At 38.1% G+C, this 18,873-nt stretch overlaps 1 protein-coding gene across 3 annotated transcripts in view; it reads left to right on the plus strand.

The window, feature by feature from the left end:
• KIF21A (kinesin family member 21A) overlaps positions 1-18,873 on the plus strand; it is a 145,809-nt gene that overhangs the window by 74,115 nt on the left and 52,821 nt on the right. For all 3 annotated transcript variants that reach the window (XM_081083671.1, XM_081083669.1, XM_081083670.1), the window contains exons 2-11: positions 1,500-1,722; positions 1,852-2,034; positions 3,815-3,964; positions 4,646-4,780; positions 5,583-5,750; positions 7,752-7,867; positions 11,086-11,281; positions 11,862-12,051; positions 12,426-12,489; positions 18,564-18,767. In XM_081083671.1, the coding sequence (XP_080939797.1) occupies positions 1,500-1,722; positions 1,852-2,034; positions 3,815-3,964; positions 4,646-4,780; positions 5,583-5,750; positions 7,752-7,867; positions 11,086-11,281; positions 11,862-12,051; positions 12,426-12,489; positions 18,564-18,767 (1,629 nt within the window). The remainder of the gene's footprint in view (positions 1-1,499; positions 1,723-1,851; positions 2,035-3,814; positions 3,965-4,645; positions 4,781-5,582; positions 5,751-7,751; positions 7,868-11,085; positions 11,282-11,861; positions 12,052-12,425; positions 12,490-18,563; positions 18,768-18,873) is intronic.

Below are 18,873 nucleotides of genomic sequence, written 5' to 3' on the forward strand. Positions count from 1 at the left end.
ACCACACTTTTAAGGTCTCTCAAGAACTGTTTAGAAGCCGCCGATAAACTTAATGAGATCTACAAGAAAACTAATGAGACCCTCGATGTTATATTGGGGAACCAACTAGAAATTAAGCATACACTGACTGAAATAAAGAATATTATACAGACTCCTGACAGCAGAACAGAGGAGCGCAAGAATCAAGTCAATGATTTGAAATGCGAGGAAGCAAAAAACACCCAACCGGAAAAGCAAAATGAAAAAAGAATCCAAAAATGCGAGGATAGTGTAAGGAGCCTCTGGGACAGCTTCAGGCGTACCAACATCAGAATTATAGGGGTGCCAGAAGATGAGAGAGAGCAAGATATTGAAAACCTATTTGAAGAAATAATGACAGAAAACTTCCCTCACCTGGTGAAAGAAATGGACTTACAGGTCCAAGAAGCGCGGAGAACCCCAAACAAAAGGAATCCAAAGAGGACCACACCAAGACACATCATAATTAAAATGCCAAGAGCAAAAGATAAAGAGAGAATCTTAAAAACAGCAAGAGAAAGAAACTCAGTTACCTACAAGGGAATACCCATACGACTGTCAGCTGATTTCTCAACAGAAACTTTGCAGGCCAGAAGGGAGTGGCAAGAAATATTCAAAGTGATGAATACCAAGAACCTACAACCAAGATTACTTTATCCAGCAAAGCTATCATTCAGAATTGAAGGTCAGATAAAGAGCTTCACAGATAAGGAAAAGCTAAAGGAGTTCATCACCACCAAACCAGGATTATATGAAATGCTGAAAGGTATCCTTTAAGAAGAGGAAGAGGAAGAAAAAGGTAAAGATACAAATTATGAACAACAAATATGCATCTATCAACAAGTGAATCTAAGAATCAAGTGAATAAATAATCCGATGAACAGAATGAACTGGTGATTATAATAGAATCAGGGACATAGAAAGGGAATGGACTGACTATTCTTGGGGGGGAAAGGGGTGTGGGAGATGCGGGAAGAGACTGGACAAAAATCGTGCACCTATGGATGAGGACAGTGGGTGGGGAGTGAGGGCGGATGGTGGGGCGGGAACTGGGAGGAGGGGAGTTATGGGGGGAAAAAAGAGGAACAAATGTAATAATCTGAACAATAAAGATTTAATTAAAAAAAAAAAAGAAAAAGAAAAGTAACTCTAAAAAAAAATCAGCAACAAAGAGGATTTTGGTAGCAGAATTATTTAACTGAGTCTTTTACCTCTTACAGAGTTGAGGAAACATATTCACCCACAAAATATGTTAATTTAATTTACTCTTGTTCCTGATTTTTGGTATTGCTAAGTAACTGACACTGAAATGGACTCAGTATAATTTATTTAAACTTTTCAGCAGAAGAAGCAGGCATGGATTACATTAGTGTTTTTTTAAAAAAAATTGGCCAGGATTTTTTGTCCTATTTCTTAGTGTTTTTTTTTTCCCTTCAATTTATTATATCTTCTTTTATTTTTTTCTTGACTATTTCTCACAGAATAAGACCACAACTTGCCAAAGAAAAGATTGAAGGATGCCATATTTGTACATCAGTCACACCGGGAGAACCACAGGTCTTCCTAGGGAAAGACAAAGCCTTTACTTTTGATTATGTGTTTGACATTGACTCCCAGCAAGAACAGATCTACACTCATTGCATAGAGAAACTAATTGAAGGTTGTTTTGAAGGATACAATGCTACAGTCTTTGCTTACGGACAAGTAAGTACCAAATTATTTTCATAGAGTTGTAACTGTTCAGAAGTGTCAATTCAGTTGCACTTTCATTTTTGTTCTTTGAGGTTATGTTATTATGAGCAAGCACATGTTTTTCTCCATTGCTTTATTCAGACTGGAGCTGGTAAAACATACACCATGGGAACAGGATTTGATGTGAACATCATCGAGGAAGAACAGGGTATTATTTCTCGTGCTGTTAAACACCTTTTCAAGAGCATTGAAGAAAAAAAACACACCGCAATGAAAAATGGGCTTCCTCCTCCAGATTTTAAAGTGAATGCACAATTCTTAGAGGTAAAGAACTAATTGTGTCATTCGTTTATTTTAAATTTTGTCCTTGAGACCATAGACTTTATGATTTTATGCTTCTGGCTTCTGGTACAGTGTTTTGCACAGAGTGCTTAATAAATATTTGAGTAAATGAACATTAGGTCATAGGTAGCAGGAAGAATAGACAATAGATAAGTATTCCTTACTTGTTGGCTTTTAAGATTATAAACACTTGGCCAGTGTCCACAGAGTAAAAGAATTAATATTGTTTATTTCAGAATCTCTCTGGACCCTACCTATAATTACTGTTATAATGTAGGTAGGCTCACAAAGTGCTGGAAACTCAGTGATTAAGACTAAAAGGGAGGGAGAGAACATGAGGAATAATAGGACTAAGGCTGCAGCACTAGTCTGGCTGCAGAAGCTGGTATTCCTGCAAGGATAGGCAGATGTTTTGATGCAAAGTCCAAAGGTTGGGGCAGGTTTGGATTCATTTAGATCAGTGTAGTCTGGTGCGAGGGACATGACAATCAGATATGAGCAATATTGCAGTTAGGTGAATGGTGGGTGACATTATAATTCTGGGTGCTTCATTCAAAAAATGTTCTAGTTTAATTCTAGTCTGGATAACCTGAACTAATATTTGGTCATTGATGAAACATTTTATTTGACATTATACAGCACAAAATAGAAAACAATTCAAATTAACAGCAGTTACCTTACTGCTGATTTTAATAGCCATCCCAGTTTAGTAAAAACCAAAGCAAGATAAGTAACTGATGGAAAAAGAAAAAAAAAAAGTTCTTCCATCTTCCCTTTTACTCTCCAAAATGTTGTTGGGCATTGAGACTTTAAAGCATACTGATAGAAAAATGGTGTGTGCATCCTCTTCCAAGGAGTAGCTCAATCTTGTCAGTCTCTATTGACACAGAAACACTAATATCATTGCCCACCTTGCAAAACATTAAGTATTAATTTTTAGATACATTAAGAAAGGCTGTAGGGCAATAAGAAATATATTTTTAGCTTAAGTAGTAAAACCTCTTAAAATCTTAATTAGGATTTGTCTACATTTGGTACATATTTCTTAGAGTTTGCTTATATTTATAAACTAGAGGCTCAGTGCATGAATTCGTGCACAGGTGGGGTCCGGCTGGCCCAGCCCCAATTGGAGTGGATAGGGGCCAGGCCTGTTGGGAGGAGGAGATGGAGGGAGGTTGGCTGGCCGGCCTGCCCTGATGGCCTGCCCCAGTCAGGGCCAGGCTGGCTGGGGGGAGGGGCCGAAGGCGATTGGCTGGTGGGCCCTACCCCCGATTGGTGTGAGGGGACTAATTGGGGGTGGAGCTGGCTGGGAGGGAGGGGCAGCAGATCTGGGGTGGGGCCTCCAGGGGGAGGGGCTACAGGAGGTTGGCTGGCCGGCCCCACCCCTCAATCAGGCCGGCTCACTGGCCACAGTGGGCATCATAATGACTGGTCATTATGGTCATTACAGCATTTCGGTCACTGGCTTTTTATATATATAGATATTTATCACTTGCAAAGGATTAAGAGATCATTTTAGCTAGCTCTCAACTTATCAGTCATGATTATATTCTTTACTGTTCTTACTCTTATAAAGAAACCTGACATTCATTTGAATTTGTAATAATAATTACCTCATTTATTTTTTACCTATTTTGAAGAAATATATGTCATTTTGAAGAACTTTGAAGATATATTTGAAAGATAACATTATGCACTACATGTTGTTAAGCCATGAGGCAATTTCTTCTAAATGTAAACCTGCAATATTTCTTTTTGATAGCTGTACAATGAAGAGGTCCTTGACTTATTTGATACCACACGTGATATTGATGCAAAAAATAAAAAATCAAATATAAGAATTCATGAAGATTCAACTGGAGGAATTTATACTGTGGGAGTTACAACACGTACTGTGAATACAGAATCAGAGGTGACATTCATATTATAGTTAAAATAGGGCATATTTGGCTTTATTTAATATTCAGCTTTGCTTGTAGTTTGCTTAAGATCAAATTCTTAAATTTGTATTTTTAGGTGTAACATCTTGTAAAAATCTTGCCTTTTTTCCTCATATATTTTATATCAGGATTTTATTCTTAAAAATGTCACATTTATTGTAGCATCAAAAGAGTCCAAGGCACTGTATATATAGTTTTCCTTCACAGCTAGGAAAAGAGAGTTCTGTCATTAAAGGTGAAGGCTGAGACCACAATCCTTTTGCACCTTTTGCCTTCATATATATAGGATTTTACCATGGCTCCTAAAGGGAGACTGTTAAGAAAAGTTATAAAAATATTTTGACAGATGATACAGAGTAGCCTGAGTAATTCAAGATTTTGCTCAGTTTGTTCCCAAGTGTTCCACTGTAACAGTTTGGAATAAAAGCTGCAAATGTCAGCAAAAGGCAAACAATGGAATCTCAGTGTTTTCTCCTATTTAAAAGATAATACGCTATTATACTGAGAAGTTCAGCTCAAAAAGTGCATGTAACTAAAATAATATGAAATTCCACATCCTTTACATCCCTCAACGTAGTGGGTTTTAGCGTTAGCTCAGACTTCCGATTGTATGGTATCTTGCTTAAACATTGTCCTTTCTTCCCCTTTTCCAGATGATGCAGTGTTTGAAGCTGGGTGCTTTATCCCGGACCACAGCTAGCACGCAGATGAATGTTCAGAGCTCTCGCTCACATGCCATTTTTACCATCCACTTGTGTCAAACCAGAATGTGTCCCCAGATAGATGCTGTGAGTTACTAGTTCTGATTTCTTTCTTTAAAAAATATATTTTATTGATTTTACAGAGAGGGAGGGAGAGGAAGAGAGAGCTAGAAACATTGATGAGAGAGAAACATTGATCGGCTGCCTCCTGCACACTCCCCACTGGAGATGTGCCCGCAACCAAGGCACATGCACTTGATCAGAATTGAACCCGGGACCCTTCAGTCTGCAGGCCGATGCTCTATCCACTGAGCCAAACCAGTTAGGGCACTAGTTCTGACTTCTTAAACTTTCAGTCATCTTTTCCCTAAAATCACATAAATCCCAGGAGAAGAGCACATTTGAACCACATTTAGTTTGTTTAATTATTTCCTTTCCCAATGAGATGTCTCTGATCCTGTTTAAGCTGAAGCTGGCTAACTGTGTAAGGTTTTGAAATAAACGTTTGGCTATGCGTCTACGGCAGCCGGAACGTAAGCTGTGGCCATGTGGTGATGGAGGTAGTCACCCGAGATGCTTTGCTTTTGAGGACTGTGTGCTGTAGGTGTTCTTTTATTAATATAAGCAAAATCTTAGTTCATAACACCTGGGTCCTGACTGTCACGTTTCTTTCTGACTTTGTTGTAAGCTTCTAATGCCAGCAGACATTTTTACATTTATAATTATTTGGCTATATGCCTCTGTGTGTGTGTGCGTGTGCGTGTCTGCATGTGTGTGTATATATGTGTGTGTGTGTGTGTGTGTGTGTGTGTGTGTGTGTGGAAAGGGGTTAGAAGATATTTAGTGTCACATGAATAAAAATATTTTCAATTATTGTCCTCAATTGCAGGAAAATGCTACTGATAACAAGGTGATTTCTGAATCATCACAGATGAATGAATTTGAAACCCTGACTGCAAAGTTCCATTTTGTTGATCTGGCAGGATCAGAAAGACTGAAGCGGACTGGAGCCACAGGCGAGAGGGCGAAAGAAGGCATTTCCATCAACTGTGGACTCGTAAGACTGAGGCTGAGGCTGTGTGCCGAGAACACATCAGACATGTTCTGTTGTTCTTTTCTCTTTTGTAATACTTAATACCCAAGTGGAAAGTCTTCATGCACTAAGCCGAGAAATGAGTTACCATAAACTCGTAAGCTTAGGCATAATGCACTGAATTTTGATCTCATGATTTTTTAGTCTTTCACATTTCAGATTCTCTTCATGTATGTAAATTTAGTTGGATTAAAATTTATGATCTATTCAGAAAATAGTATATATTGTGGAAGGGAGTTACAAAATTCCACATTTAAAAACATTTCGAAGTAACATTTTTTTTGCTCACATTTTGTGACAGTCACTTTATTTTGGGAACTATAATCAATGTTTTTTAGGAGATTTTTTTCAAAATGAGAACTTCTTAGATGTTAATAGGAATTAACTTTAATACCCTGCCATCTAGTGGTGCTTTTTATTGGAAAACACCTGGTGTTTATTAGCATAAAGTTTCTGTTATATGGAAGGAAAGGAGAGGAGGAAAGGAAAGGGGCCTTCTGGCACGCCCCCTACTGGGGATGGAGCCTGCAACCCAGGCATGTGCCCTGACTGGGAATCAACCTGCAATCTTTTGATGCATGGGATGATGCTCAACGACTGAGCCACACTGGCCAGGGTTGGAAGAAAAAAAAAATTAGAGTAACTTTTTGTGTAATAAATCTTTTTTTTCTTATTGACTTCATTATAAAATTGGACATTTGTTCCTACATAAATGTAATGACGTACTTCTGTGATGCTCACAGCATCAGGGCAAGTGTTTTTCTACTTTGCTTCCCTCCCTAGAGCTGGGGCCTCCAATCACATGTCCCTATTTTGCCATTGCCCAATATTTGCTCCTGGATGATGACAACCCTTCTGTGGTGGAACTGACAATTGAGGCTGATTAGACAGAGCCAGACCTCCCAACTCCGTCTTGATACCCATCTTGATGCTCCCACCATATGGTTGGATTTTGTGTTTAAGGGAGTGACCTGGGTCCTGAATTTTGTGTATTGTTCTGAATTTTTTAGGAGATAAAATAATGGTGGTATTTACATTTGTTCTATCAGGAAAAGACAAAAGCCACTGGTCTGTTTTCCTGATTAGGCTATTGAAGCATGTTCAGCTATATCTGGTCAAGTTTCAGTGCGGCCAGTAGTTCAAACTGTAGCCTCTCTGGGAGAGAGGGGCAAGGAGACAGTGTGATGCGGATGCCATGCTCCGTTGGCCCTAACAAAGACATGGGTAGAGATGTTTGCATCACTGAAGGGAAGTGTGACCCACATTTAGGCTATTGCTTATGCTGTGGGGGCTAGTTCAGTGACAGCAAGAAAGGCAGTAGGGGTGGCAGGAGGAGTGACTAAAGAGTTCTGTGATTTGACATACTTCCTTTCAATATTGGATGCTTAGCTCGTAGAGTCATTGTATTTCTAAAGATAGCCGTACTTACATTAGGAATACCTTTTTCAGAGGAATCATAGTGATATGTTTATATTGGTTAAAGGAGCGTTTGTTTTCCCACAGGTAGCTGTATTTCAACAAGTTACTGTTATGAAACTGTTGAACTACTTAAACATTTTATGTCTTCATTGAGTGGAGGAGAAGAATTTGCAACATGAATTGCCAGTTTTCTGGGGACACAACCTGATGGTCTGATAGTTCTAGGGATGGTTAAAAGTCACCAATCTTTATTTATTTCTAAAGAAAATTTCTGAATAGAAGTTTAAGTATTTGTGAATTATGAATATATAGAATACTAAATTTTGAGTCAGTTTTAGTCAATTTTCATGTCAGTTTTTAATAGTTAATAAAGAAAACTTTGAGGTTTAGGTCATACTTCAAAATATAAATGTAAAAAACCCACACAAACCCAGACCTGAATGTTTTTAATTCTGTCCTGTCTCCATACTATTCTCTATAAGCCTTGGTTATTTAAAAGTGTTATAATTAGTATATTTTTATCACTTTCCTGTCTTTCTCTTTTAGTTGGCACTGGGCAATGTAATAAGTGCATTGGGAGACAAGAGCAAGAGGGCCACCCATGTCCCCTACAGAGACTCTAAGCTGACAAGACTGCTCCAGGATTCCCTCGGAGGTAACAGGTATGCATACGTGATTATCAGTGTTTGTGAATTTCAGTTACCCATTATTGTTAATGTAAGTTTGTAAAGCAACTTATGAAAACTGGTTTTATTATAAAACAAATTGATAGGATGAGGAACTAATAATTATTAACTACCTAAAATGTGTGAGGCTTTCTGTGTTGTTCTTCACATAGTCCTTACAAGCTCCCTTGAACTAGATATTTTTATTCCTATTTTGTAGATAAGAAAATTGAAATTCAGAGAGTCATTGATTCACAGTCACTTAGCTTGTAAATGAAGTCCATAGCACGTGCTCTTTCTACTTTATCATTGTTTCTGCTTAAGTGCTTATCACGTAGCATATGCCTAATACAATTTTGTTGGAAAACAAATGCTGTCTAAGTAAACACAAAGTAATCTAAATATGCTTTATACTATTTTACAAAGCCTCCTAAAAATTAAACTTTTTTTTGTTTGTGGAAAAACTTTTAAAAATGTCAGTTGAATGAAATATAGGTATTTGCTGTTTATGAACTTTGTCAGCATCACTGATATTCCCTCCCTTTTCATATTTTGAATTATTCTGATATTTCATCAGCTAAACACATTATTTTGTAATGCATTCCTCTTTATAAACATCAACACGTTGGCTTTATGAGTAGAAACATTTTTGGCATTTAAATTCAAGCAGTACAAATTCAGCAAGTTATAGATAGCCGTTACATTTTTATTTATTCTTTTACAGTTAACAGAGTCTATTTCAGTGTTTTCAAGCTAAAGAATCTCAGGTTCTCCTCATCCATTTCCTAACTAGCTGGTAACTCTTCAAACAAGAAGACCTCTTTAGTGAGCATCAATTCCTGCTTAAAATTCTAAGACTGAACTCAACTTAAAAGCATTGCACTTTGTATAAGCTTTGGGGAATAGAAGACCTTCATTTTGTGACATTTGTATAAATTATCGTAAAAGAAAAATTAGATCAAAGATATTTTTGGACGCAAGCTGCATATATTTTTGTGCACAACCTGGTGACTTTTATTTTTAAAAGTGAAGCTAGATTTTATACATTTATAAAGTTATAACAAGATTATAGCAAAAATTCTGAAAAGTGCAGAAAAATATAAAGCATGAGAAAAATCAGTTATATTTCTACTACTTACAAATAACTCTGTTAACATTGCAATGCATTTCCTCCCTAATGTATAATATAATATGGTATATGATATAATAATATATGATATATAACATAATTATATAAATGGTATGGTTTTGTTTAAGACAGGTATGTGGCTTTATATAAACTTTAAAAGTAAACAACTTTAATGTTTTCTTTTGAGCTTTTCATAAACGCAACCATTTTTGAATATGTATCTTTTGGATTTTATTGAATGACCACTTCTCTGTATAATAGATCTTAGCACCTCTCATTCTTGACTTGCCCCATTCTCCTTAAGCACTTGATCCCAATGCTTTTCAAGGACAAGTTCTTTTCCTCTTCCACCCCAAATTTGTGGCGGGTTAATATTGTGCATAACTGTACTCAGCTTGCCCCATTTGTGACTTACCATGTGAATTCAAAAACACTGGAACTGATCTATATTCAGTGAGTTCATTGATTATAGCAATCTCAAATGTTGCAAAATTTTAAGACACTTATTTTTCATTTCTATACTTATTAGGGACTGTTTTAAAATAGTTTGCAGACTGGCATTGGGCTGGGGTCTATACTTCGAGTAGTCCTGTTCTCTAATCAGTGTCTATAACCATTACTCTTACTTGATTACCTTATCTTCTTCATCAAAAGAGAGCTAGAGGTGCATGAATTATCTTAACTTTCAGATGTCCAATAAATAAATATTATGTGCACATGACATACTCCACAAACAATTATTAATGGCCTAGTATGTTCCAAATATTGTGCTATGCAAAATATACTGATAAATAAAAGTTGATGATGCTTGACCCCTAGAGTTTAGGGTGTAAGAGCTGGCATCTATAAAATTTCAAAATAATAATAATAATAATAATAATAATATAACCAATAAAAAAGAGATATGCAAAGGGGTATGAGGAAGCAGAGAGAAAAAGTACAGTCAGATGAGGGTTGGATTCTTGGGTGAGATGATACCTGAGTTGAGCCTTGAATAATAATAAGAGTGAGGATAAATAAGGATGAGCAACAGTCAATAAAGGGAAAAAGATGGGTGGAATGGGATGTCTTTTAAAAGGGTTACTAGGATGCTGTGTTGAAATTATTGGGGGAAAGCAGAAGGCCGGAGTGGAAGCAGGAGACTAGGAGGTGATTGATTGGAATTGATGGGCATGAATTCCCTACTGGGGTGGGTACATTCGCTCTTTCAGCGTCAGTGCCCATTAGAATGTCCTTGTCTGTTTCATTGACAGACATAATAGCTGGGGCATACTAAGCATTTTACTATTCTATTCTTTGGTTGGTAAAGCAATTCATCATTACTGTAAAGTAATGTTTCCCATCTCTCCTGTGTAATCTGGCCTGAACTTTGACCAATCAATCACAAATGATGTTTCTTATAGCATATGGATATACTATACCAGGGGTCCTCAAACTTTTTAAACAGGGGGCCAGCTCACTGTCCCTCAGACCATTGGAGGGCCGGACTATAGTTTAAAAAAACTATGAACAAATTCCTGTGCACACTGCACATATCTTATTTTGAAGTAAAAAAACAAAACGGGAACAAATACAACATTTGTATTTGCATGTGGCCCGCGGGCTGTAGTTTGAGGACCCCTGTACTATACACTTGTTCAGGTGATAGGATTTCAGTGCGAAATTTTTGCTGACAACAAAAATCAGGTTACAAGTGATTAAATAAAAAGAAAAAAGTTTAAATCATCAAATATTAAGTAGGTAATGAAAGAAATGATTTTTGAATTTCAATTTGGAACATAGGTAGATTAAGTTTTAGAATTATTCTGTGTGCATTGCCTCAACTCTTTTTTTTTGTAAAGAAGTGAGGAATAAATATATGTACTTATACTTTCTCAAAACATTGTGGGTCAAAGAAGGATAATATAAATTCATTTTCTTTAAGATAGTCGTAAAGCATAGGGGCTTTTACATTTGCTTTTATTTTTAAGTTATCAGTCTTAATATTTTGGTATCTCAAAGAGAAGATATTATTCAAAAGGCAGGAATTTAAAAAGTGTTTTATTTGCTTTTATCTGTAAACCTAATTCTTCTTTGTCACTTTCAGCCAAACAATCATGATAGCATGCGTCAGCCCTTCAGACAGAGATTTTATGGAAACTTTAAATACCCTCAAATACGCCAATCGAGCTAGAAATATCAAGAACAAGGTGATGGTCAATCAGGACAGAGCTAGTCAGCAGATCAATGCACTCCGCAGTGAGATCACACGGCTTCAGATGGAGCTCATGGAGTACAAAACAGTAAGCTACTGGGTTTGACTTTGCATTTTGTGATACATTTTGTGAACACAGTGATGCCTTTTCTGTTGCCTTGCACACGTGTTTCTCTGGAGCCTCCTGTCTGTCTTGATAGTGGTCTCCTTCCTGTTGATGGTCGAATTCTCTAGATTTCATTGTGGGTAGCCTTTAATGATGGTTAGTCTATCTATCGACCTGTTTCAAAAGGCTTCCTATTTAATCAATCAATTTATTATTTTTTTTAAAGTTGATTTTAGAGCAGGAAGAAGGGGGAGAAACATCCATCGGTTGCCTCCTGAACAGGCCTGACTGCAACCGAGGCATGTGCCCGGACTGGGAATGGAACCCACAACCTCAAAGGACACTCCAACCAACTGAGCCACACCAGCCAGTGCTCAATCAGTTTCTTCAGTGACAGAACTGCCACGGAGGGATGCTGTAGAGCAAAAGGATCACTTGCCTTGAGGCTGTTGAGACAAAGGGCTCTTGGTTGTAGAACTGCATAGTCCTGTGATAGCCTTAAACAAATCTCTTGTGTATTTAAGGCTCTTCAACCAACAGGGACATCTTTTTTCTTTTCTAGGGTAAAAGAATAATTGATGAGGAGGGAGTGGAAAGCATCAATGACATGTTTCATGAGAATGCTATGCTACAGACTGAGAATAACAACCTGCGTGTCAGAATTAAAGCCATGCAGGAGACGGTTGATGCCCTGAGGACCAGAATCACCCAGCTTGTCAGTGATCAGGCCAACCAGGTTCTTGCCAGAGCAGGTAAGCCTGTAGGGTGGGACGAGTAGGGGGTTCACCTCGGGAGAGCAGGGCACATTCTTTGTGTTTATTCATTATCTCCAACATTTGAAGTAGAAATGTCAATCTGTGTACAATGAAGTAGAAATATACAATCCATGATGTTCAGTTAAATGCTTAATTTGTAAATAATACATTCTTACAGAAACAAAATGTGCCCTTTACTTTGCTATTTTATCTTGCTGTCTGCTTGTGTAGTGAAGGGTGGAAAATTGGCTGTAGGACTTGTGTCTTAAAGCATTATTATTTTGTTTCTGTAACTTAGTGTTTTTCTCCCATTCTGTTTTGTTGAAGTTTTAATTTAAAGGAAATTCTGAACTTCATGTTTTATCTTGCAGGGGAAGGGAATGAGGAGATTAGTAATATGATTCACAGTTATATCAAAGAAATTGAAGATCTCAGGTACAGTTCATGGTCTGTAAGATTTAATGCACATTTTGGGGTTTTCAGTGCAGTAATATTGCTAGCTGTTGGGTTTACTGTGTAGTCATTGTTCACGGTGATATTTCTGCCCTTTGGTCAGGTTAACTTTAGGGGAATAGGTACTTGCCTTCCCATAATGTCACTTCCCAAACAACTTTCCTTCCATCTCTTCCCATATTATGTCCCCGTGTTATCTTCCTGCTTTGGTTGTCACACCCTCATGGGAACTTACCTAACCTGACACACAGGACAGGCATGTGGATGTGGTGACCTTTAGTGCCTTCCCTCACCATCATCATCAATGAGTCATCTCTAATTTTTTATTATTATTGTTAATCCTCACCCAAGGATATTTATTCATTGATTTTTTTTTAGAGAGGGTGAAAAGGAGGGAGAGAGGTACATGCTCTTGATCAGAATCGAACCTGGGAACCTTTAATCTGCGGGCTGACCTCTATCCACTGAACCAAATCGGCTAAGGCTCATCTCTAATTTAAAAAAATCTCTGATCAGTCTGGTTCCCTTTTGCTTTTCCAGGTACACCTTATGTGTGAATCATTGCATCCCTACCACTTTGCCTGCCTCTCTGGTACAGAGGCTCATTCATCATCACATTTCACACACATGCTACAAATGCTCACTATACTATGTATCAGGCACCAGGCCATGGCTGAGCAAGTGACATAAACAAGGAGTTCCCAGTCTAGCTGGAGAACTTACATGTAGTAAATGGAATGACAGAAACCAGTAAAAGGAATGTCATTGCCTGAGCCCAGGCTGCGGGAATAGGGATTGAAAAGAAGGTCAGGGACACGAATCGTTTCTATAGTATGTTCAGGTTCCGAGGTTTGTCCTGATGGCTCAGCTACTTTCTCTTGCAGTAAAACCACGTCAGCTCCATGGGGAGCATCTAAGTCGCTCAGATCTCATTTCTGTACACATTTGCAGAAAATAATCAAGCGGGAAATGTTTCACAGCTACCCTAACACGTCTCCATCTTGTATTTGTGTTCGCTTTCCCTTTCTCTTCCTCTGACTATTCTAGAGATTTTTTTTTTAACTTTAAAAAATATATTTTTTAATTGATTTCACAGAGGCAGGGAGAGGGAGAGCAAGATAGAAACATCATTGATGAGAGAGAATCACCAATTGGCTGCCTCCTGTACGGCCTCTACTGGGGATGGAGCCCACAACCTGGTCATGTGCCCTGACTAGGCATCGAGCTGTGACCCCCCTCGTGCATAGGTCGACGTTCAACCACTGAGCTGTACTGGCTGGGCTATTCTAACAATTTTTAAACAGAGAAGAGTAATGTTTCCACTGTTCTTGCTTCTACTAGGCACATTGGATCCCTTAAGTGTTTCAAAAGCAAAAAAACATACACCAAATGAGCAAATATCTGATGTGGCAACAGACAGAGTGACTCTATTAACTGTTACTTTTTTTCTGTAGACATGTCTCCAAGCTTTACCTTTTTGGCAGGGACCGTTGGGCCACTGGGTACTGGTTCTGGTCAGCCCCCAAGCTGGGCTTGCATTTCCATCCTGTGTTGGCAGTGCTCATTCCTGTCTACTGCCCAAACGTGTCTTTCTTCATCCTGTAGCACCCATCTTTACCATCCCCTGAGACACACCTGATATCTGCCTTTCAGTTCCTGAGGATTCTCCTCCTGCTCCTAGCCTGCTTTTCTTTCATTTCCTCGGCACCGGCCTACAATGAAGGCTGGTCCCCTGCTCTGGTTATTGTGCTCTGTTCCCTCTCTTCCACGCTGCTATTCTACCCCAGGGGTCCTCACACTAGGGCCTGCGGGCCACATGCAAATACAAATATCGTATTTGTTCCCGTTTTGTTTTTTTACTCAAAATAAGATATGTGCAGTGTGCATAGGAATTTGTTCATAGTTTTTTTTCAAAACTATAGTCCGGCCCTCCAACGGTCTGAGGAACAGTGAACTGGCCCCCTGTTTAAAAGTTTGAGGACCCCTGTTCTAAGGCCTTACCTAAGCTTGATCTCTCCATTGGACAAATGGCTTCACTAGTGGTACTATTTCCTAGAAGAGCGATGCGGTCATTTCCACTCCTCCCAGTGACTGAAGCAGCATTAAATATCTTCCTTCTAGTTCTCGAGTTAGGACCATTCTTTGTTTTTTGTTAATCCTCACCTGAGGATGTTTTTTCCATTGAGTTTTAGAGAGTGGAAGGGAGTGGGAGAGACAGAGAGAGAGAGAGAAACATCGATGTGAGAGAGACACATGGATTGGCTCCCAGACCAGGTACCTGCCCTCCACCAGAATCAAACGCAGGACCTTTCAGTCTGGGAGCCAATGCGCTAACAACTGAAAAAAACTGGCTAGGGCAAGACCATTCCTTAAGCCATTTAGCGAACAGAGATCAATCAGTGATCAAATCTTTCTTGGTGTAGGTGAGCAGCTTGTTCCACTTTCCCAACTTTTCTTTGATGGTTCTTTAATTAGGTGTGTCCCACTCCTGAGGAGTAGTTCTGTAGAGTCCCAGCACTGTAATTTACAACATAAACATGATTTATACATGGGATAAGCATAAATGAGCTTTGGATTTAAATTGGATTCCTTGGTTTGAAATGTAAGCTGCTATTTCTTAAGAAGAGTGTGTCCTTGGGAAAGTTACCTAACATCTCTGAGCTTTAATTCATCTGTAAGAATGAGGTCATACCTGCTAGTTTCAAAGAGCTATTATGGGGCTCAAATAAAAGCACGGGATATAAAAGTTCTTAAATTCAAAAGTACTGTAAGGATCTGACATGTGATCATTTATGTCCAAGTCCGCACATTCTGCTTTTATTTACCAAACCCTGCTCCAATTCATACTTCTATCAAAAGTTGGTCTTAGGAAGACATTTATTCACAGCTTCTTAACACAAATTTATATATTGTCACTTGGAAATGTATATATTTTAAGTCCTATCATTCTAATTATAAAATAATGCCAGTTATCTTTTAATAACTTACATGTCATATTATTTTTGTGTGAAATAATAGTAGTCACTAATTAATCAACTCTTATTTTGGTGGGATTTATATTTTTTGTAGAAATTTCTGAAAATATAAGACAGTATAAACAAAATTAAAACCACATTCCTACCATTTCTATAACTGAGGTTAACATTCAGTGTATCTCTTCAATATTTTTTCAACATATACTTTAGCAAATTGATATCAGGGTATATATATTGCTTTGCTATCTATTCTTTGAAATTTGACTAGCTATTATGAGCATTTAAAAAATGTTACTCTTTTTCTAACATGATTTTTGCATGGTTTTGTATAGTACTCTCTTCTGTTTTTAATTGACTTAACGAATCCTCTGTGTTAGATTATTATATTGTTAGCAACTTTTTGATAAAATAGTTATTTGTTAAATGCATTATCAGTCAGGTGAGTTTTAAATTCATTGTATCATTGATCCTCACAATAATTCTAGGGAAGTATATATTTTTCACCTCCATTTTACAGAGGAAACAGTGGAGGCTTTTAGAGATGAATGGTCCAAGATTTAGTGAATAACAGAGCTGAGAGGTGGGCCCTCAGCCAGCTCCTTCCCAGGGAAGTCTGGGTACTTCCTCTCATGCCTCACGGCTTAGTCTCCTGTTAAATGAAATGCAGGCAGCAACTAGTAGATGGGTGGGTGAGTGTGAAGGGAAAGAGGCTGTCTCTCTACAGCCCATGAAAAAGAAATCAGGTTCTACTGATGTAGCATGGGATTTGTGGAGATGAGCCCTAAAGGTTTTAGCCTTAATCAGCACCAAGATTGAAGAAGCATTGACTATGCCCCTACCGAATGCAAACTTCCTATAAAGCCTAATATGCTAAGTGTCTGGTCATCCAATCGTTCCTTCAACCAATCAAAGCATAATATGCTAATGATATGCTAAGGCCACTCAACCACTCGCTATGACATGCACTGACCAACAGGGGGCAGACGCTCCGACTGGCAGGTTAGCTTGCTGCTGGGGTTCGGCTGATCAGGACTGAGCGAGACAGGCCGGACACGCCCTGGAGCCCTCTCGCAATCTCTCCCTGGCTGGCCAACCGTCTGCATCCCTCCCCGGCCCCAATCGCGCACCAGTGGGGTCCCTCAGTTTGGCCTGCACCCTCTCGCAATCCAGGCTGAGTGACCGACCCCCCCCCCCCCGCCGAGTGCATGAATTTCGTGCACTGAGCCTCTAGTTTAAAATAAAAACACAAGTTGTCCGACTATTATATAAATCAGCCAATTAAAATACAGATCATTATTGATAGTTCATTTATTATATTTTCATTTATTATAAATATTCACCATTATGCACCCAATCTTTGTGATAGATATTGAAAATACAGAAAAGTATAAATTTTGACTTTGAGATATTATAGTTAAGCTGAGTTTTTATACTTTGGTTGCCTTCTTTTTTTGTATTTTCTTGTCAATCCTTACCTGAGGATATTCTGTTCATTGATTTTTAGAAAGATTGTTTAGAGAGAGTGAAAGGTGAGGGAGAGAGAAACATTGATGTGAGAAAGACACATTGATTGGTTGACTCCCACACATGCCCCAACTGAGGCTGGGAGATTGAACCTGCAACCCAGGTATGTGCCATTGACTGGAAATCAAACCCACGACCTTTTGATGTGTAAGTCGATGCTCTAACCACTTAGAATACCAGTCAGGACTTCAGTTGCCTTCTTATTTCAAAAGTGACATTATTATTTTTATGACTTTAAAATAATTTTGAAGTCACTTAACCTATAAGTTTGTACATAGTTATTTAACCAGTTAAAACTATTATAATTATTTTTCTGCTCACATATGACACCAGATACATAATTAAATAATTTCATTAAAAATTAGTAGGACACTAACTTGAAACATATTCATTGATTTCTTTACACTCTGTCTCTAGCCAGTTTCAACAGTGTCATGAATAATTTCGGTAGGTAATGAAAAAAACACTGAGCTGACTATGCCTTTGAGAGCTTTAATAGTTGCAAATAATCTAGCATTTTTCTCTGAAATATTTGTACTTATGGCAAAAATGCTTAGTATTACAGTTTTGAGGTAGAGTGCAGTAAGTAGCATTTTCTTTTTACAACCCTGTCTCAGTCACCTTTGACAATTGTCCTTGGAAATCTATTATATTGAAGCAGAGAACTGTGTTCTTGATGGTTTCTATCAAATCAAAATAAAGGGACTGGCCTGGAGGACTCTCTGAATCTCTTTTAGTCTTAAATCCAGGATCATTCTGTAGTTTTGCATATTACTGACAGGACATTCATTATTCTCCTGTCATTAGTAGAATGACTTGAGCAAACAAAAGAATTCTTTCAATTATCAGACTCAGGTTTCCTTGGAGATATCATCTTTTCCCATGACATATTCAGGAGCCAGCTGTCTCTCAGACAGTTAGGGGCAACTTTGACTAACTGTTCTTTGCAAAGATTTGGGAATGCTATTATAGCTTGATGAATGGGGAACTGAAAGGTTGGGAACCATGCTGCTTGCGTAGGTTAAGTTTAAAGGATGGCTTTGCAACGCAAGGATAGCTAATGCCCAGTGGCCAGAATGCAAGCAATCTAATTGCTCTTGGCACTTTTGAGCATGAAGAGTGTGATTTCAAATTTGTAATCATACAACCAGGGAATTAAAAAATATCCTACACGTTAATGTTTGTGGACACAATTATTTAAAAACAAAACCTACCTTGTAGCAATGTTGAAAGACATTTTGGAAATATTTTTTTTAGCATGCAAAACAACTCATTTAAAATGCCTATGTATTCCTGCTGTAGTCAACTTCGTGGAGGCAGAAAGTAGAATGGTGGCTGCCAGGGACTGGGAAGACAGGGGAATGAGGGGTTCGTGCTGCATGGGTACAGAGTTTCAGTTGGAGAAGATGAAGTTCTGGAGATAGATAATGACAGTGGTTGCAACAACAGTGTTAATATCCTTGGTGGTGCAGAACTGGTTAGGGTGGGAAATTTTATGTGATGTATTTTTGCCACAATAAAAAATGTTTCCTATTTAAATATGTTTTTATTCACTAGGGCAAAATTATTAGAAAGTGAAGCGGTAAATGAGAACCTTCGGAAGAACTTGACAAGAGCCACAGCAAGATCACCGTATTTCAGTGGACCATCATCTTTCTCTCCTGCTATACTCTCCTCAGACAAGGAGACCATCGAAATTATAGACCTAGCTAAGAAAGATTTAGAGAAGCTGAAAAGGAAAGAAAAGAAGAAGAAAAAAAGGTAGTGTTTTAAAATCACTGGTCTATGGATCCCTATTTTTTATTTTTTTACTTTCCAGGATATTTTAATTTGTGATTACAGTGAGTATACATAATCTCATCAGTAT

Source organism: Myotis nattereri (assembly GCF_964212035.1).
Source record: "Myotis nattereri genome assembly, chromosome: 2".
NCBI lineage: Eukaryota > Metazoa > Chordata > Mammalia > Chiroptera > Vespertilionidae > Myotis > Myotis nattereri.